The following is a 21,843-nucleotide window of genomic DNA, read 5'->3' on the forward strand; positions in this document are numbered from 1 at the left end:
GCCCAATGCATGAAATTTGTGCAAGAGTAGGCCTTCCTTCCCCTGGCTGCCGGCACCTGCTTCCCTCTGGCACCTTCCCTCCAGCCACCGGCAGGTACCCGGGACCCGAGCTTCCCTCACAGCCCCAGCTTCATCCTGAAGGGTGTCCAGTCTAATTAGCATATTACGCTTTTATTATTATAGACTAGAGGCCTGGTACACAAAATTCGTTCACGGAGCGGGCAGGGGTGTCCCTCGGCCTGGCCTGCATCCTCTCCAATCTGGGATTCCTCTCACAATCCAGAACTACTGGCTCTTAACTGCTTACCTGTCTGTCTACCTGATGCCCCTAACTGCTCCCCTGCTGGCCTGATGGCTCTAACTGCTCTCCCCTCCTGGCCTGATCCCCTGACTGCCTAACTTCCATCCCCTGACAGCCTGATCCCCCTAACTGCCCTCCCCTCCTGGTCTGATCCCCTGACTGCCTATCTGCACCCCCCTCCTGGCCTAAACCCCCTAACTGCCCATCTGCTCTCCCTTCCTCTCCGAGCCTTCAGACCCTGATGCAGGAGTGCTGAGAGCTCTCCACCGAGGCCCCGCCCCTGTCCTGATGCCCCCCGTCTGGGCTGGACAGTGCAACGGGCCTGCACATGCCTCTGCTGGGGAGGGTGCCCCTGGTGGCAATCTCATGTCCTGCCCCTGTTCCCGCCCACCAGCTCCTGTGTGCATGCAGCCTGTTGAACAGTTGTAACTGGGACACCGTTAGGAATAATTACCTCTCTATATATAGATATAGATAGATAGATATGTGTGTGTGTGTTTCTAATTCAAGAAAAACAATGGCTATTTTTGCTTTTGTACCTCTACTCATGATAAAACAGAATAAAAGAAGCTGAGTAGAATCATGAAACATTTGGATTAAAATAGGGAACTTTTTAATTGGCAGCTAATAAGTGTCGGAAGGAATTAGGAGCCTTCTGTGGAATCTTTTAAAATAGAGTTCCTCTCATATGTTTGACTGCTGGGGACCCTATGCTGCTCAGATTCTGAGTGGCCAATTAGATGAATATAGGTTTCACAGTGGCAGGAATCATGTGCTATGCAAATTTGCATCTTAGGACCTGGAGCATAATAGACTCTAAAATATTTGCTGACTGAATGTGTGCTGATGCTAATTTGTATATACGCTCAATTTTTAATTATCTGTGAAAGGAATCTGTTTTGTGGATCCACCAAACAAATATATTTAAAATTTTAAAAAAATGTTTTTATAGATTTCAGAGAGAGGAAGGGAGAGGGAGAGAAAGATAGAAACATTGATTAGAGAGAAATATCGATGAGCAGCCTCCTACATGTCCAACACCAGGGATCTAGCCTACAACCTGGGCATGTGCCCTGACCAGGAATCAAACCAATGACCTACTCGTGCATGGGTTGACAATCAACCACTGAGCACACTGGCCATACAAGAACACTTTTTTATGGCCATGAAGTAAACTGGTTTATTTCATTCACAGTTGGACCAAAGCTATTCATTTGAGCATCACAAGACACGTCTACTGCTTTGGATGTTAAAACAAATGTTCCATTGCTTAAGCCTGGTATATTTAGTTTTAGCCAATCATGTTGCAGAAAGCTATCTTTAAATATTAAGCCAGGATCATTTAATATGAATGAAATTTAAGTATTAGAAAAAACAGTGGTCTATAAAAAATAATGTCCTACACATTAGCAGACAATCTCTGTCCTGTTTCCTTTATGCAGTTCTAAAGTTATGTGTGTCAGGGCTTTAACAAACTTGTACTTGTAGACCCGCAAATGGGAGGCACCCCAGAAAGCGGCCTCCGTGATGATTTTCATGTGATTCAGAGTGCTGAAAGGGTTCACTGTTTTGCTCCAATTCTTTATTGAGATCCTTAAAACTTGATTTCTGGCTCTCTTTCTTTTCCTTCACAAGAGAACAAACAAGCTATAGTGTGAGTCATTAGGAACCCCGAACATTTTTATTAATATGCGGTCAGCAACAGCCTGAGCCTTGGATGGTTGTTTTGTCCGCAGCACAGTGTGTATCTATAACTTCCTGTTCACCATCTGGGAAACCCAGATGTAACACTTTGGAGACGAAGCACCAAAGTCCCATCGCTGCCTCATTACTTCAGATGCAATCACAGAAGGAAGCTCATGGTGTGTTCTTGGCTATCATTCAGTAAAGTTGTCCATCGTCTTGACACAAATTGATCTGTGTTCATTATTCTTCCAGAGGAATCTCTATTCCGGATATAGTTCTGATAAGTATTATATTGGTTCAAGCTGGTAAATCTTAATTTTTAAATCAAAACCAATATCCTTGTCTCTTGATGGCAGTACTCTTAGGAGCTCTAGATGTTCCTGCTACAACTTTTATGAGGAGATATTGCTCATTTCCCAGCTCGAGCAGCCCTTTTGTTTAGAAAGGCAGTGTGTCCAGTGGTTAGAGAATGAGATTCTGAAGCCAGACCTGCTGCTCAGGTTCAAACCCTGGTTCTGCCTTTTCCTAGAGTTTAACCTTGAACAAGTTATGTAACCTCTCTGTGTCTTGACTCAAGATTGCTGTGAGGATTAAATGAGTTACTCTATTCATGCTACTCTTCTGCTACTGAGAAGAGTGCTTAGCACTTAATAAATAACACTTGTGTGTCAGATATTTTTACAGCTGCTCCTATCTCAACATCTTTGCACTTGTGCCTTCTATCTGGAATGTTCTTCTTCAGACATTTGCATGGCACGCTCCCTCACTTCAAATGCCACTCCTTAGAAAGGCCTTTCCTGACCATCTTTTTCACTCTCTCTTTCTATTCACTGCTTTCTAGACCTGATCGCCACCCAATATTATATGTTATATTTACTTTATCTTTCTCTCTGTTTCTTCAAAAAGAATGTTATCTCAGTTAGATCATCTGTGTAGCAGTGTATCCAGAAAGTCTAGAACAGTGTCTGGTGTATACACAGTATTCACAGATGCTCAGGAATAATTTGATGCCTGAATATGTGAAGAAATTACTATAAAAGTAGATCTACATTAGAATGCATTGGTATAAATGCATAAATCTTTATATCAGAACTCTACAGAGCACAAAATAATCACAGTTACTCCAAAATGAACTAGATCCTGGTTTTAGGTTATGTTTGCAGTGAACTGAAGAACACTGGGCTCATACCCAACACTTCTGAGTGTCTATAGTGATTCAAAACATAAGCCTGGCCTTTCAGTTCGACTTTTCAAAGTCAGTTTTGTTTCCAGTATGTATGATGTTTAACATGCACTTGAAATGGAGCAAGAAAACGGTACAAATATAAAGATTTGAGATTTTTTTCACACAAAGATGGCAGTGCTTCCTGTCATTGGTGAAGAAGGGGTTTTTAAAGTAGTAATCACATAGTTTGCATTTATTTAGTATCACTATTAAGTAATTTCTCATTTTCAATTTTGAATAATTCAACAAAGAATTGTTAAAACTGCTGCTTTGCTTTGGAACATACCCAAGGGTGTAATAGCCAAAGGTCCTTTAATCAAAACAGATTAAATATTTTTTTTAAAAAATGGAGTTGCCAGAAAGATGGAAGAATATCTAAATCACACCAGAATTACACTTGCTTTAATTTTGTTATTTTCAAATGAAAATAAATTGACTCTGCCTTTTGAGATTCATTTACGTACAGACTGGCAGTACCATGAAGATAAAAGAACAATTTTTTTGTTTTTTAAATCTTCATCATGTGCCATTATGTAAAGCGAAGCTCTGTTTTTAAAAAGTGTGTAATCTATTTGGAGCAATAAGACACAAAAACAATAAGAGATCAGTAAATTATTAGTGATACAGAAATTCAGATGAAGGAAAAATCATTGTGACTACGCATGACCAGACAAGACCTGAAGAGACATACTTAGCCGAGTATTAAAGGATGAAAAACATTTTACTAGGTAGTTTGGAAGGAGCGGGTGGGTGCAGCAAGAGAGGTGCATGAAGCATAGCCTGAAGCAAAGATAAAAATGGGCAAATTAGCATGGCTGAAAGACCAGGGCAGATGGTTTGTTTGAACCAGGGATCATCCAGTGGCCAGAACAGATTTTACCAGTTATACCTTATAAATGGAAATATCACCTTTCTCCAACTGGATCCCTATACCTGCCTATGCAAGTTTTCCAATAAAGACTAGGCATGCACTTTAGTAAGTTAGCAAGTATTTAACTTCTAAAAAATATCCTCGTTTGAGGATTAACCAAAATCCTGTATTATAAAAGGCTAATGTGCAAATTGTCCCCTCAGGAGTGCGATAGCTCACCATGATGTGCGCTGACAACCAGGGGGCAGCACGGAACATGGCAGGTGACCAGCAGCTGTGCGGGGTGCGGAGGGAGCAAAGGAAGGAGGAGGCGGGGAGGCGTGGGAGGCAAGGGGGTGGAACCTGATCGGCCCTGATCGCAGGCCAGGCCAAGAGACCCTACCCATGCACTATTTTGGTACACTGGGCCTCTAGTATATATATGAACTTCAACCCTTACGTTGGGAGATACTCATTAAATGCATGTTTTAAATGTATTCAACTTCTAAAAAATTATATTCAGCATCCTAGATTTTACAGTGAGTGGATTTTTAACAACGATGAGAACCTCATTATGATTTCATTAGCAATTGGCCTTATGTTTAAAAAAATTCTTTTGTATAAAGGATGAAAGAATGTCTTAAGCATTTTACCTACTATAGACTGAGAACCTCCAGTGACTTGATTTGACTGGTGTCTTGGCACTGTTGGTTTGATAATGATTACACCTAAATTGTAGAATGAGATTTCTGGCTTCGCTTTGCTTTTTTTAAAAAATTAATCTCAAGGCAGGCCAGAGAGAGTGCTTCACTTGGAACTCTACACAAATGCAGCTGTAAACATTAGGGTCTCTTTGGTGAATTTTTAAGAGGATTAAAGAAAGGGGATTACAAAGAATAAGACACCTGATAGTCTTGAACATTTCTTCTCAAAAAGATGGATCTTAGAATCTAACTGTCCAAAATTGCATTATAGTAGCATTTAATGGATGGACTGTAGTGTCTTGTGCTCTGTTGTTGTTGGTAGCATCGAAATCCAGGAGAGGTTCTGCCATATTTTTTACAGGATTTCTACACGCTAATTAATGGCTGTGCTGCTATTGGGCTATCAGTAGAGTCTATCTCTTGGACCTGGCGTTTTAGGTGTCTTGTTAAAGTTATCTTTGTTGGTCAGGGTTCAGTTATAGTTTGGGAAGAGTTTTAATTTAATAAAGGACACATTTACATTGAAAAGACAGGAGAAAAAGCAGTACTAAAGGCCTCTTTCCCCCTCAGACTTATTGTCTTCAGTTTTTTCTGGTTTGCTACTTTCATCCAATATTAGTGCTTTCTTCCATTGTTAAGTTTTACTTAGCTTCAGGCTAGAAAAGGAAAGTGAAATTTTGTGAAGGGCAGTGATTTATCTTACCTCTCTCTACTTCCCAAGCCCACCCCCCACTCAGCTTCTATCTTCTGGATCATATCTTTTCATTTTCAGTGATTTGAAGGGTCCAGAGAAGAGAGCATTGGTACAACAACTGCTTCCTTCCTGATGCAGCTGTGATTTCTGGATTGTCTGAAGTTCTTCTGAAATTCTTCTATGGCAGCTTTCCTGAGTTTTCCATCACAATTATCCTTTACACAGGCCATCTCGGAGGGATTGTGAAATGATGTGTCCCCCTTCCTCTCTGGACCTTTTTCTAAAATTATTAAAATTCACAGTCCAGGCCTGGAGTGGGGGTGGGGGGGGGTGGATACAGACTAGAAAGGGTTAATGGGGAAGAGGGGGACATCTGTAATGCTTTCAACAATAAAGATTTTTTTAAAAAAACACAGCCCAAATATCATTGGACCAATTAATCCTGTGCTGTCCTCCTATGTGGCTGCTAATTCTTATCTTGACCCCCCAAAATCAGAGCATATACACAAATCATTGTCCTTGAAAGTTTTATAGCCCCAGAGGAAGAACCAAGATTAATCATAATCACATTATCTTCCTGATAATCTCAAGCCATGCTTCCCCTTTTAAGAACACAGATGATTCCTGAACCAACAGGAAACAAAGCTGAGAAATTTTTGAGCCTTGCCTTTTCTTTGCCATTGTCTGGGAAGGGGAGTATTGCTTTCCAGATTGGTCCACATCATTTTCCTATCAGGTCACTTAAGTAACAAATGTCATTCTGGATCCTCATCTTATTTCTTTATTGGCAAAAATGATTTAACCATCCAACTCCCCCACACATAATAGCTCACTTCTTCCTCGAGTTCCCACCATGCTCCAGGTAGGTCATTCTATCACACTTAACACATTTGCATTAAGATTTGGCATAAGCCTCACCTGCATGCTAGACTCTGGTGTTATCTATAATAATAAAAGCGTAATAAGCTAATTAGACCAGACAGCCGAATGACCTTCCGGATGTCCGTCCAGACAAAGCCAGGGCTTAGAGGGCTGAGGCAAGCCGCTGCGGCTATGAGGGCCGAGCCCCTTGCACGAATTTTGTGCATCCGGCCTCTAGGGTTAAATAAATAAATAGCAGCCATATGAAAGTGAGTGCTGAGTTTTCCATGAATATAAGTTCAAGAACATGGTCCGTGATATGACACTGTAGCCATGCCGTTCTCACAGAGGAAAGAATTGTACTTCTTTTGAGCCAATGTGTGAGAGTGGTGCGTATGTATTGTCGATGAAAGAATATCCAGCCTATAGAAAAGTTTTACAAGGGTTTATTCGAGCCAAAATTTTAAGGACATGACTGGAAGCAAAATCTCAATGGATTGAGAAAATGCTTTTGAGAATGGCAGTTTTGCATTTCCTTTAATGCATTTAGAATCAGAGGAGAAACATAAGGTTCATGAAATCCATTGGTGGTAGATGAAGAAGGTGGGAGGAAGTAAATTAGGAAGATCTCTAGGATTGGATAAAAAGCAAAATGGAGAAACACATACTTATCTTACACTGGTGGGTACAGCATAGTTAACATTGAACATTTATAGCACATACAGATGGTACATAAGGAGCAGGACAACAATGAGGGTCCCTGCCCTCTGGTGCCGGTGCTTGTGCTTTTGAGGGATCTAGAAATGAAAATTACTCTAGCGTTTCATAGGTGTGTTATCCCACATGCATAAGAACAATGGACAGAGGTCATTTCAGGTAAAGATTGACCTTTCCGGAGGAAGCTCTAGGCCAGGGACATAACTGCCTGCCATGGACTAGCCAGAGGCCCTCCCCACCCCCAGAGCTTGCAGATTTATTCCATAGCCCCTGTCTTGGTCAGTGTATGAGTGCATGCATGTGTGTAACTCTGAAACACCTGCTAGAGAAAGCAAACTAGGATGAATGTATAATATTTTTTTTTAGCAAATAATATTTTGGTACCCCACTTCCGGTTCAATCTTAGTTTATTATTCATTTATTTTATATGATATAGAGTATATGTCTTTATCAGCTACTTAAAAACCTTTAGGCAATATCAGTTAAAGGTCAGTATTTTACAGAAATAATGAAAAAAGCATTTCTTTTTTTGATGACAAAGTATGTAGGGGGAAAAAACCATAATGAAAATGTTATTTACTGCTATCCAGGTAATAAAATAACACGATGGCAACCCTTGACAAACTCACCTCAACGGCGGAAGAAAACGTCTTCAGAAATCCAAGTACAGTAACACAGCTATGAAAATAACAGCTTAGACATAGTAGAGGAGGCCACTGAGATGGTGTGTGCTCCCTTACCCTTCAAAACAGCCACCTCTCAGGAACAGATTCCTGAGCAGTTAGGTAATCTGCATCCTGACCAAGATTTAATCACACCTCACATTTCTGTGATTTTAAATCTGAAATTTATATTTAAATGTGGGTCACCTTGGCAGGACCAAATGGAGATTTAAACACATACATTTAAGAGATTGCATATTGTTCTTGTTTTCAAATGACTGAACATGGACCCAGAGCCTTCACATTTAAGTCACTGCTATGGGTGTTCAAGGAAATGCTTGCTTTTCTGAGAAATGGTGTCAGACACTTGGTTAGAGGCAATGAAAACTTTGTGGATAAGCTTGCTGTTGCAGAAAATCAATGATGTTAACCAAATATTTGAGTATCCTATTAATGATGTCTATAATTTCTATATGTGAGTAAGCTCAGCAAAGTAAATCAATGCATATGCTAACGTGAATGGTAACGGCTATCCTTTGTTGAGTCCTACATGCTAGGCACTATGTTAAGCATTTTAATCAAAGTAATTTCATTTAATTCTCATAACACATTTATGAAAAAATAGATTTTATAAGTGAGGATACAAAGGCTCAGAGGGGTAACTTCACTCGCCCATAGTCACACAGCTATTAAATAGCAGTGCCAAGGTTCAAAACCAGGCCTATCGGATTGAGAGTCCACATCTATAAGCACTTTGCTTTCTCACTTGCTGTTTTGTGAAATCATATTATTTCTGTCTTCAATTCAGAATGTCCCAGACAGTAGTGGGTTTTCCATCAATAATCAAACCCACTTACATTAGTCTCTGTTCTTGGTGAAGGCAGGCAGCAGACTCTTTAAGCAAGTGTGTGATTTAGAGGAAGTGGTTCCTCCGACTCTTCTTCACATACCTGAGCAATAGTCCTCCAAATGAGTTACGAAGAACAGTACTGACATTCGGTAAGATTTTATCATCTAGCCTGGCCAGTGTGGCTCAGTGATTGAGTGTTGACCCATGAACCAGGAGGTCATAGTTCTATTCCTGGTCAGGGCATATGCCTGGGTTGTGGGCTCAATCCCCAGTGTGGGGCGTGCAGGAGGCAGTTGAACAATGATTCCCATCATTGATGTTTCTATCTCTTCCTCTCCCTTCCTCTCTCTGAAATCAATAAAAACATATTTTTTAAAAATCACTATTATTTTAAAAAAATGTTATCATCTAAAAGTACATGATACCTTTCCAGATGGCATGAATATCACTCTTGACTTTCCAGCATGTTTTAAAAATTGTTTCCATTTTATGGCACATCAAACTTTTATTTGAAGAAAAAGAAAAAAAGAAAGAAATGGAATGAGTATACTACAATAAGGGGAACTGTTTGAAGACATCAGCCCAACTCTACAATTAAGTTTGTCTACAATTACAAACCTCAGCCAAAAATCTTTACTACATATTAGATCATGGTATTTTTTTTTTAATGAGAAGAAATTTAAAAGTTCATAAAGAAGATGGCCTTAAATTTTTAAGGCAGGTTTGGGACTATTTGGATTTTTCTCACACATTCATGAGTATTCTCAGATATCAATATTACTCTGCTGTTTCCATTTCATTTTACTGCCCTGAAATCCTGTTGTTGAAACTACAAGACTTGGAAAATAACAGGAACATCCTGTTGTCAAAAATAAATTCCTTCTGCTAAAGTGCTGATTCAACTGAAGCCAATTTTTTTCAGAGAGGGGAAAGGCCTCGTGGGAGGGGGCTTATGAATGACAGAAAGTCATTTTGGATTCATTGCCCTTTCCTGATATCTGTTAATCTCTAAGTGAATGAAATTCGTTCTTTTGTTTGAATTTTTGTTTGTTTTTAATTTTAATAAGTGAAGTCATTAAAAACTTTAATTGAGGAATAGTATGGTCTATGCTGTCTGGGGGATTACTGTGCAGTATTATATTCAGAAATATGCATGTTCTGTAGCCCCCTAGCTCTTGGGGATTCATAGGCAAAGTAAGTAAAACACTAGAGACACTTAATGAAAAGGGAATTTTTAGATTATTAGCAGACTGTGGCCCCCGACAATAGTCTGTTATTTTTCTGTCAAGTCTGACATATGCTCAGAGCCTCCTTTAGAGCATTGACCTAGGAGTTTCGACAGCCATGTTTTGGACAAACTTTGCATGTTGGTTTTTTTTTTTTTCACCCATAAAACTATAGGCAGGACAGGATGACTTCTATCCCTTCTAGTTCTAAGGTCCTATGAAGAAGAAAAAAATTCTGAAAGGAGGAAGTACAATTATCTTACCAATAGGCAGCTCGGGTTGATGGGGATATTGGCAATGCCGTCTTCTAACAGTCAGCATTGGGGATCCTCCAGTAGAATGCAGGCTTCCGAGAGGCTAGAAACTTCCTCTCTTCTGGAAAACTATCAGCTAATTGGCCTTTCCCTTCCATTTGCCCTCTCCTTGGGTCCTTAGAGTAGGGGAGAAGAAGGCAGGGGGGACAGGAGTACGGCAGGTAAGAAACTATCAGTTAAATCCCTAAAGGAGCTCTGAACCAACAGCTCCGTCTACTGCTGCTGACACTTCTGAGCCAAGCCGGCTGCTCAGCCTGGGTGGTGCCATCATGCTATGTTGGACTTCCTTGAATAGCACCTGCCTCTTTTTAATTACCTTCACTTTTCAAATTGGAACCAAGTTTTAACAACTAGTTTTACAGAAACACACATGAGTCATGAGGAAAAGCAGCGAAGGGAAAGTTTTCCTCCTTCCCCTCATGCAGAGCCGCAGTGCACACAGGCACTCACCTTATTTGCAAGGCTGAATCACGTTAAACATCTGCTGACTGATAAGGAATTCAAGAGAGAAAAAGCTGCTATCCAACCCCACCTCTTTTGTGAAGTCTTCCCTGCCTACTCCAGTAGATTTTTCTTTTATTGAATTCATAGTGTTCAGCACTTTCTCCCTTTTTTGGAACAGGTTAAGTCTTGTATATACATGAGAGGATGAGATCTTAGTAATAGGTAATAATAAATATAGCTATCTTTTATTGAGTATCTACATAATGCTAGGCTCTGATCTAAGAGCTTTACATGTATTGACTCATTGAATTCTCACTTCACTCATATGTAGTAGATGGAGATGCTATTGTTCTCCATTTCATTTTAATTTTAATTTTTTTTATTTTTTTAGGAAACTGAGGTATAGACAAGTTCAATACTGGCCCAAGTCACACAATCGATAAGATGTGCATCCGGGATTGACCCAAATAGCCTGGTTCTGGAGCCTTGATTCCTAGCAATACATTCCTTTTCTCTAGGCAGTGATTCCTAAACCAACAGGAGGCTTCTATCCACTCTTCCCTTCTCGCATACATAGACCCTCAACAGCAACATCATTTTCTTTGAAGAATCTTTACATAAATCACAAAGGAGGTCACTGTAACTCTATCTATCTGGTGTCTGGTTTAGGTCTGTCCAACTAAGGAATTGTAAAATGTTTCTTCCTCTGCATCAGGTATGATCCAATCCTTATGATTTCCAAACTTCAAGGAAAAGGAAATGTGCCATTTTCCCCGTCAAAACTGGGGATTCCCAGAGCATGGATAGAATCTTGGCCTCTACATCCTTTACTCAAGTTTTACTTTCCTTTTCTTAAATTAACTCTTAACCTCCGTCTCATTTACCCAAGGTATTTTGGTCCATGTTTTTTCACCTTTTTAATATTTATTAGATATCCCTCACATGTTGACATTGTAGTATAGGATTTTATAATGTTCTCACATCGTTTATTGTATTTTTTTTTTTGCTCCAGGATCCTTCAGGGCATATTCAAATACTCAATAAATACTAATTAATATTAGTATCATGGACCAACCCTAGCAACCACCTAGCATGAACATATATAAGGTCTTTAGATATCTTAAAATACATATTTGATGTGTCAACCCATTACTCAGTAAAGACCAACATTCTGAAATATGTGTTCAATAAAAAAATTGAAGTATATCGGGGTTGAGATGGGCTTAGCAACAAAGCTGGCTATTGGAGCCAAGATATAACATAATGTACAACTTAAGATAATTACCTTAAAATTATTGACAGATAACTTCACCTACTCACATTATCCTTGTTTTCTCAATAGTAAAGAGTTAACCATAATATTTACAGGATTTTAAGATTAAAATTTTACAAATAGGACAAGAAAGTGAATAGTGTATTTTAAACAATATGACTATGATTAACAATCTCTTAATGTCAGTTATTACAATGCGCTATAAATGTTAATGAGACTATAGATGATACAAGATGTGGTATGACTGAGCATTCATTCCTGCAGGGAATGCCCTAGAAATGTTTTCTTGGAACATTTGCAACCTTTACATAAAGCCAGAGGAATTGGTATGTCTAATCTCCAGGAAAATGTAATGTGGCTATTGTTCAATAAAAGGTGGTCAATAATTACCAGTTGGATTATCCTTCTGCCAAGCGATTTTCGCTACTTTGAGAAATAATCATCATTGCTGTCAGAATATTTAGCCACTTACAGTATCTATGTCTTTCATAGAGTGGCCCACAGTGACACTCTTGTCAGCATAGACCTACTCTTCTACCTTTCTCATGTTTTTCATGGGTGATATAAGTGTATTGTAAGAGTATTGGAGAAGAGAGAACTTCAAAGCCTACAACATTTTCATCAGGAAAAAGAAGTTAACAGTTATGTTAAAATGACACATGGACCCCAATTTCTTCTTAGCTATTCCTAAATGCTTTGAGTTTATTGAAATAAACACAGAGTGAGCACAAAAAATAAAAATTGTATCTCCAACACTTACCTAAGATTGGAAAGTACTGCATCCTGCCTGTGTGGTGAGGGCTGGCCTCATCTAAAGCTGCTTTGCGGCTAATGGTCATACTCTCAGGATCCGTGTGCCCATGGAAATCATGAATCAGATGTGGGTGGAGAGAGAGGGTGCAAAAAGACCAAAATTCTTGGACATTAATCTTATATTCTTGTGCCCACCCTATAAATCTATATTTTTATAAAATTATAAAAAGCTGTAATTTTACTATCTTCAGATACAAGAATGTGGTATAACGTTCTTTAAGAAAAAAAGCTTTTCACCATTCATTCAGAGCCTTGGTGAGCAAGGGGTAAGGGCAGGACACCTTTGCGTGTGCTAGGACAATGACATTTTTCAGCACCAAACAATGTTGTTTTATGAGAACATGGAGCATTGGTACATGCAAAAAATAACAAGTCAGCTTGACCTCATCCTGATTAAAGTCTGAATGGGCTTGATTCACTGGAACCTACCTGGAGCGAAGGTGGTAGACTGATTTCAACAGTAGCATCATGTTGTTCAGGGAATAGATTCTTCAGAGTTAAGTTTCTTGGGAAAAGAAAAGGTCATTTGAGGATATCATGGTTTTAGACTGTTTTTTGTCAGTTATCTCTAACCTGTTAATGCTATGAGTCTATTATTTATCTTTGGAATTTATGTAAATACTAGAGGCCCAGTGCACAAAATTCATGCACAGGGAGGGGGGGGGGCTGTGTTTCTCAGCCAAGCCTGCATCCTCTCCAATCTGGGACCCCTTGAGGGATGTCCAACTGCCCATTTAGGCCTGATCCCTCTCACAATCCAGGACAAGCAAGATAAAAACAAGTATTGTATGATCTCACTTATATGTGAATATAAAAAAAACACACAAAAAATGAATTAATAGATACCCCGAATGGCCTGGTCCCCCCAAACTGTTCTCCCCTGCAGGCCTGGTTTCCTCCAACTGCCCTCCCCTGCCAGTTATCTTGTGTCCACATGGGGGCGGCCAACTTGTGTGTTGGAGTGATGGTTCATTTGCATATCACCGCTTTATTAGATAGGATATTTTACCTTTTAATGAGCCTGGGATGTAGGTAACTGTGCTATTTACCACAAACTAATTATACCCAACAGTGGACTGTATTTTAGTGTATATTGTATATCTGTCTACTTTACAATTTTAGACAGTTTAATGTTTAATGGGGTTTTGTTCACATTTTTCTTTGCTCAATATTTTCAAGTAATATAAGTATATACATTATATGTAATAAAAGGGAGCCTGATTCTTGTTTTTTGGTCCGTTGGCTTCTGAGGTAGTTGTCAATGCAGAGTGAGATAGCAATGCTAACCATGGCGTAGAGTAAGCTCTAAAACTGATAGACATGAAGTGATGTTCTACTGCATCTTCAGATGCAACATTGTTTTAAAGAACAATCATGTGTTCACTTCCTCTTTCTATCGCCCATTCACTACTGCTGTTTGAACTACGGCCATTATAATTGCATGTAAAAACCCACTAAAGCTACTTCAAGTAAAGGGGTGGGGATAGAGAAGTATGTGTACCCGACAGGCATTCCCATGGGCATTCAAATGCTGGAAATGAAGTACAATTGGACCTCAGCAAACTAGAATTAGAATGCTGAAAACCAAGGCCACACTCTTCATCACTCTCAGAGACCACAGAATCTCCCACTTGTGAGCATCTGAATGCTCCTCCCACCTATACCCTCTTATCCCCTCTTTTCTGTCCATTTCTTCTGTATTCATTGTGTATTTACTCCAGTATGGCTGTCTGCTCTGAACTTTCAGAGCAAATTTACAGTGGTTAGCTTTAGTGCCCACCACTAACTGGCAACTATCTCAAAAGATTCTCAAAGCTGATTAGCTCAGCTAAACTGTTAGAGCCGAGTCACTAAATTCCAAGTCAGGGGCAAGCCAGAAGGATGGTTGTCTTTGGGTCAGGGATATATCTCACAGCTAATTGCCAGTGGCTAGGGTGACCTGTGGCTGGGGTGTGGGGATAGAGGTCCATGGTTCATGGGTCACGTTTTTCAGAAACCTTGAGCAGCGTGGGCAATGGAAGAGCATGTTTATTGCACTCACTCACCGAAACCATCCTTCAGGGTTGTTTCTATGCAGCAGGACTGGATATTTACCTCCTACCCACCCCCATCGCAGCCCAGCACGCCCCTTCTCATTTCATTCCACCAGTCTGCACATCGATTGTGTCCTCTCTCACTGTATTTGCTAGCTCTCTCTTTTTCTGCAATCGGGGTGCTCAGGGTGCCAATTCCAGGCTTCTACATATGGCAGATCTCTGCTTCTCTATCCCTTTTGCTTCCTGCTGCTTGTCTCTCTCTCTGGTTCTTCAGGCAGCTGTGACCTCCATGTGCTATGAAAATATCTGGATCTGTTTCTCCTTGTGGGTACACAGGCCCCTGGCTTTGCTGCCAGATGTAAAGGTTCGTTAATTACATTAATCTCCATTATGTCCCATGAGTGTGCTAGAAGAATGCTTGTCAAACTTTCTATGTGCCCATGAAACGACTGGGCATCTTGATAAATGTGGTTTCAGAAGCTCTGTCGGGGGGTGTAAGAGTCTGCATTTCTAACTGGCTCCCTGGTAGGGCCAATGATGCTGATGGAAGAGCACCACTCTGAGGAGGAGACTATATTCTGATGTGCTGCCACTTACTGTAAATCTAATCTGCTGATGTGAAGGACCATGACTTGGGCAGCTTCATATGCCCCTCCATATCCAGCACTGTCCCTGGGACATGGTAGATATTCCAATGTTGCTTGGATTTTTACTGCACTGAGTACATCTGAAATACAGAATTTTCTGTGCCTACTTTTTCTTTAAGTAAGTGGTTTGCAAACACTGTTAAAAATCAGTTGAATCGATAGAGTACGCATTTCTTGAGGGTCTTATTATTCAAAGCACTAGGAGAAAAATAAACAAAAACAAATTAGCGTCCCTGTCCTCAAGGAGAACACTGGCATGTTTACCACTAACTCTAATATGTCTTACTAGAATTGTGGAAATGATTTTAGAATTGTAGAGGTAGCAGTGAAGGCAAATGAGCCTGTTTATGCTACTAGCAACTTGACCTTAAGTAATTTAGGTGTCATTTTCTCATGTGTACATTGAGGCTAATGGGACTGTTGTGATGTTTATGCATAATAATGCATGTGAGGATCGTGTTTCATGCCTGGCACATAGTAAACGATCCCCACTAGTGTTATCTAGTGTTATTTGTAGTGGTGATGGTAGTAAGTATAGTAGTAGTAATAATTACGATAGTCTACATTATCCACCTAATTCAGTTTAGGAAAATACCTCGTTCTTTCCCTTCCTCTCTAAGTCCATCTATTATCCTAATGTTCAGTTTCACTTTGTAGGGCTTATCTGCAATTTAATTTTAACTTTGTTTCTGTTTAAAATGTAAGCTTAAAAGAAAATACATTTTAGAAATCAGCCTATTTCCTTGGTATGAAAACTGCTATATGCACTACAACAGAAGGACAGAAAGAATCTATTTTCCTACCTTGAAGCTGCTTAAACCCACACTGTAATTTTCTCATCTTCTCATGTCTCCATAAATTTATTTATTTTCCATGTGGAGAAGACAAAGTTGGTTGAGGCAACAAATGTAGCTTTTGATGTGGAGGCCATCATTAACAAAGTCTTAAGGAGACCTACCTGGGGAGGTTGGCACATGAGCCTGTGAATCACAACTATTGTCATTATCTAATGGAGGAGAAGTACTTAGTCATAAAGAAGAGCTTGGGAACAGACCTTTATTATTCTCCCATTACCTACGTCCTTTTTCATGCCTCTGTAATCCAGATGTAACTCAGATGTCAGCTGCCTGGATTACTTTAAGTCCTGCAGAGTGCCAGGGGCAGCCTGTTCTTTAAAATGGAATTTAAATGGACTCCAACCACCGTCACTCGTACCGGGGGTTCTCAGTGTTCCTCCCAGTGTTGTCAGCAGTTACGAGTGGAGTTTACCTCTCTCCTGGACTCCTTTGCTTCTGAGCTTCTCCTTATGCTTGTTCCAGACAGGAACAAGGAACCTGAAATACCCCAGGCCACCGACATAATTTTTTTTTTTTTTACTCGTTAGATAATGCAAGTGAAAACAATTCAATAAGGATAAAGTGCTACCTCAGGGAAGTAATAACCTTACCAAACTAGAAAGTGACATCAGGCATTGTAAATGCTCCAAGCTACCCCGGGAGGAGGAAAAACCGAAGGTAATGAAACAGTATCTGCTTGTTTCATCTGGCTAAAAATAGAGAAAAGGTTGAAGTCCCGACAGGATTTTGAAATAAATTAGGACTGTCTGTGGGTTATAATAAGAAAGAAAATTTACCCGTGAAAGTTTAAAAGGGAACAGCAAAAGCTAGCCATGTGACTTGCAGGAACCCCAAAGAACATTCAGCACCAAAAGAGGGGAGAAGGGCCCCCAAAGAGCTTTGAAGCTGGATGAGCTGGGAGCTACGAGGAGTACACTTTCCTCACCCTTTTTAAGAAAGTACATCCACGCGGCCTTGGTCTCATTTTCTGGTAACTGCCAGATCTGTCCTGGAAGCAGTGGCTGCCAGCACCATAATCAGCTGCCTCCACAGCCCTCCAGTGTGCATAGCATTTGGCCTGTTCGTTTCTTACACTACATTCAGTTTTTCCAAGAATGTGTTCCTAGCCTGAGTTCAGAAACTGTTCCTAACCCGATAGTCATAGTTTCCTAACCCCCGCGTCGCTTTCCTATGATCTAATCCCCAAACTACCTAGATGCACTGTACATCGTGCTCGGTTGGACTGAAGGAAATTCTGATGGATGAGGCGCTTTTTTTTTCCCTTTTACGGGTAGTTGTCGGACACACCAACCCCCAGGAGAGGTAGTACCCAAGGCAGGTAGTTTTGGTTGCAGGGAGAGCTGGACAGGAGTGGGCGAGAGGAGGAGCCAGCTGTACTGCAGGGCCCCAGGTAGGCAGGAACGCTAGGAGGGCTGCCAACAGGAACAGGCGTGCTGGAGCCAAAGCCCTCCTCGTTAATCACCCGCCCCTGTTGACCACGCAGAGGACACACTGGGCACTCTCAGCAGCCTGGTCCTGACGACAGGGCACGGCTGCGGGGCTGTGAGGACACTGGGGGAAAGGGGCCGCCTCAGGATTGGATCGTTCCCCCCTTTCTCTGAACCCATGGGCCAGGTGGCCACGTCATCGTACAAGCAGGGAGAACTGCAAAGGAGAGTTTTAAGAGCCATGACACTTAGGGAGTTTCCTTCTCTTCCTGAGAGCCCTGCAGACATGCCTGGTTAGTGCTAACATCCTGGAGGTCCACTTGGCCCGTTTTATTTTTTAACCAGGCTGGTGCGCCATTAGTTGAGGTTCTGCTTTCAAAGGTTATCCTCTGAATCTAAAACAAAGTTTTCAGGAAGGCACTTCAAGTAGGGAAGTGGGAGCCAAACATGAGAAGTTGTATGTGTTGGAGTCAAATCTAAACACTGGCACTCGGTATCGAATGCTGATTAATCCCAGAGCACCTCACAGTAGAGTCGGTAACCATCCTCATTTTACATCCTGAAACTGAATTGTGATGACATTGTTCAAGATAAAAATAGAGCAGTGGAGTCTGTGTGAGTTCCTTCGCCTGTGTCTGCGTTTGTCTAAGCACCTTTAGGCAGTGTATGGCTGTGGTTCCGTAATTCTGAGGCAAACAAGAGACAAATCATTCAAAGCCAATATTCGTAGAAATGACTAGTCATCATGATCACTATTTTTAGTACAGAAATATATTCAAGCAAGATCAAGGCCATTAATGTTTGCCTGTTTTATCTCGTCTTGTGCCTTTTACCTGGAAGATACGGGTCTGTGACACACAGATGAGCATACAGGGAAGGAGTCAGCCTTTGTACTCTCCAAATTAAATTCTGAAAGCCAAGGAATCCATCATTCTGACATCTCTTTGCGGATGCAGAATATGTGTTGAAATATCTCTTGAAATGTGTCTTGATTATAAGAGGAATACATTTAGCAGGTCATGTTAATTAGGAATAATACCTAAGGAAGGTCTTTGATAATATGTCTCTTCTTAAATATAAAATTGCAGCACTTTTTTCCCTCAAAATGGCAAGAATGGATGTTTCCCTGATTACTATATTTTGAATTTTGAGGTTTTCTTCTAAACATGTTATATTTTTTTCCTTGATTTTTTTCAGAGTCCATTATTTTTTTTACTTGTTGTATTGTAGGTTTATAAGTATTAGGTATTAAAAATGGAGAAGTTGGGGAAAATATTTGAAAAGAACACTACCTACTATTAAGATTTCTTGTCATTAAATGTATTATAGTGTTATAAGTTACAGGAGGTATGTCCTTTTTAAGAATTCCTGAAGAGTACAGTTTCAGCTATTGAGAACTTATTTAGTAGCCCTCCGTTTTGACATTTTAAAATATATATATTTTTATTTTTAGAGAGAGATAAAAGGAGAGGGAGAGAATGAGAGAGATGCATTTATGTAAGAGAGAAACAGCAGTCAGCTGCCTCCTGCACACCCCCTGCCAGGGATCAAGGCACGTGCCATGCCCAGGAATCGAACTGGTAACCTTTTGGTGCATGGGACGACACCAAACCAGCTGAGCCACACTGGCCAGGCACATTTTGATATCTTTGTATGAAAGATTTTTGTAAAGAACATGATGATTTAATAAATTATGAGTAAAAATTTCCAGTTACATCTCTAAAATCATTGTTTGTAGACTTTCAATGTTATCAAAATTAATAAATAATGTAAGTTTACCTTGGACCTCATTGTTCTAGATAAACTCTAGTAATAACAGATGCAGTTGAGTGGTATAGCTTCTAAATGGAGAGTTGTCATCATTTTCAAGAGAATTCATGGCTCTACAGGAAATGTATCGCTTAGGAATGACAGAATTGAGCCCTAGGAATCCTCAGATTTGCCATGAAGCAATGCCTTCTCTCATGCAGTCCTCAGTGTGACCTTGGTCTCAGTAGGCCAAGAAGATAGAGCTGCAAAGCAAGTGCACATTTCTCAAAGTATTTGGCCAGGACCTTTTTTTTTTTTTTTAAGTTTTCTGAGCGTCTCAGGATGAGCTTGTTTCATGGATCCTACTTTGTGAAGCAGCGAATGAGATTTAACCATGTAGCCTCTACTCGAACAAAGCTTCAATTTGGCAAACCAAAAATGAGCTTTTGCCAACACTTAGATACAAAGAGTTAGCATAAAGCAATGATGTCAGACATTCTGGATTTCAGAAATGTTCGTATTGAAGTTGTCTGAGTGAGCTCTTCTCTTCTCTTTCAGGTGTTTCATCCCCAATGTCTATGCCGCTCTGTTCACCGCAGCTCTGGTCCCTTTAATGTGCCTCGTGGTGGTATTTGTGGTGTTCATCCACGCCTACCAGGTGAAGCCGCAGTGGAAAGCGTATGACGATGTCTTCAGGGGAAGAACAAATGCCGCAGGTTTGGAAGGAATTGTATTTGTACTTGAAGATGAGAACTTTTTAATGGTGGGGGAAATGGCGCTGCAATATTTTTATCAAGAAAAAGAGAGAAGTTAGACTCAGCTTTCAGCTGTAGTCTCCAGTGCCTCCTGCTTCTCAGTACTCCCTGACAACTCTCTCTTTAGGTCTCTGTAGGTTTTATTGCTGGTCTCAGTTTTGTCTTTTTAAGATATTAATGTCCAAGGAAATGAGTCACACAGCCTGTGGGAGTTGCTTGCCAAAACTTCCTTCAACTTCAGCAGTAATAACCTATGTTCAACCTGTGAAATGTATTCATTTCTTCCTGAGAATCTGAGAATTCGTCACAAACTTCCATTGTGCTCAGGAGTGCTGTGTTTTGCATGTGGAGTTCTGCTTGTGCTGACAGATGTTTAAAAACATATGTGATCAGACAGCTTCATAAGTGGCTACACATGTCTAGTGATTTAACAGTGCAAGTCTTTCCAGCTCAAATTGGCTTTCACTGCAGCTCATATTTTCCCTTTGAATCATACTAACACAGGTTTCTATGATCTGATTCTTTTTTTGTTGTTAGATTAGAGTCTCTTAGGAATTTCCTTAGCTTGGAACAATAACCACACACCTACATACAGAAAATTCTGTCTAAAATGGTTTGAGTGACTAGAATATTAGGAATAATCTTGTAGCTGGGAGTGGAGGTTCCCGCTTGGGCCAGTGAAGAAGAGGAATCTCTCTTTTCTAAACTTTGACAAATCTAGAGCCAAATGAATGAGAGGAATTCTTCACATTTTAAGTGCTTCTCAAAGTTTACGCAAGATAGTATATATGAAGTCCCTAGAACAGTGTCTAATATATTATTGGGGGCTCAATAGATATTGCCATTCATAGGATAATAAAAGAAGGTACTGTGATATAAGAAAAGCCTTCTAGCACCTGAACTGGATCAGGGAAGATGCAAAAAAGATTTTCCTCTTGGTATAAAGAGAAGGGACTCTTTTTATTATTTTGTGCATTCATTTGTAAGATAGCTGTATCTAGCCTACTCTCCTGTATTTTCTCTTTCATTTAGCATGGAATCATTATGTAGGCAGAAATATTATTTAAGGTTATGATTAATCTTAAATTCTTCAATCACAAAAACTACTTAATATAGAAATCCTACTTTTTCATAGGACAGAATTTTTCCAGAAGCTATGCTATTATTAAACTTAGGGTTCATTTTATTACAATGCATATTCTTAAGGGAAGAGTTCTTAGTTTCTTTCCCCAAATGACAAGATTTGTTTTGTTTTCTATATAAAATGGAAGTGCCAGTGTTTGCATGTTTTCAATAATCTACACTAATAAAAGACAAACATGCAAATTGGCCATACCTTCACTATACCTTAAGCCATGCCCACCAGCCAATCAGACCAAGTATATGCAAATTAACCCAACCAAGATGACAGCCGGCAACCAAAGAGCTGGAGCAAGCAGGAGGCTTTGTTGCCCCAATAATAGAGGAAGCCAAGCTTCCTGCTTACTGCTGTGGGCTCTGAGCTCCACTGAAAGCAACAAAGTTTCAATTCTAGAAGATAAATAAACCCCAGATACCTGCTTTCAGCCAGCCATGGCCACGGAGCTGGAGCGAGCAGGAGGCTTCCCTCCCGCCTGCCCTGGCCAGCTCTGAGCTCCTCTCAAGGCTACAAAGTTTCAATTATAGAAGGTAAATAAATCCCAGAATGAAAAAAAAGAAAAAAAGGAGAGGCTGGGAGCTTCCATCACCAGGGGGCTTGGCCAGCCTGCAAAC

At 40.3% G+C, this 21,843-nt stretch overlaps 1 protein-coding gene across 1 annotated transcript in view; it reads left to right on the forward strand.

Annotated features, from left to right (window-relative positions):
• Window positions 1-21,843, forward strand: part of ADGRV1 (adhesion G protein-coupled receptor V1) — a 481,118-nt gene that overhangs the window by 374,746 nt on the left and 84,529 nt on the right. Inside the window, 1 exon segment of the mRNA XM_006775582.2 lies at window positions 19,895-20,052. Within this exon segment, the coding sequence (XP_006775645.1) occupies window positions 19,895-20,052 (158 nt within the window).

The sequence above is a fragment of the Myotis davidii genome, unplaced genomic scaffold (genome assembly GCF_000327345.1).
Source record: "Myotis davidii unplaced genomic scaffold, ASM32734v1 scaffold44, whole genome shotgun sequence".
Classification (NCBI taxonomy): domain Eukaryota; kingdom Metazoa; phylum Chordata; class Mammalia; order Chiroptera; family Vespertilionidae; genus Myotis; species Myotis davidii.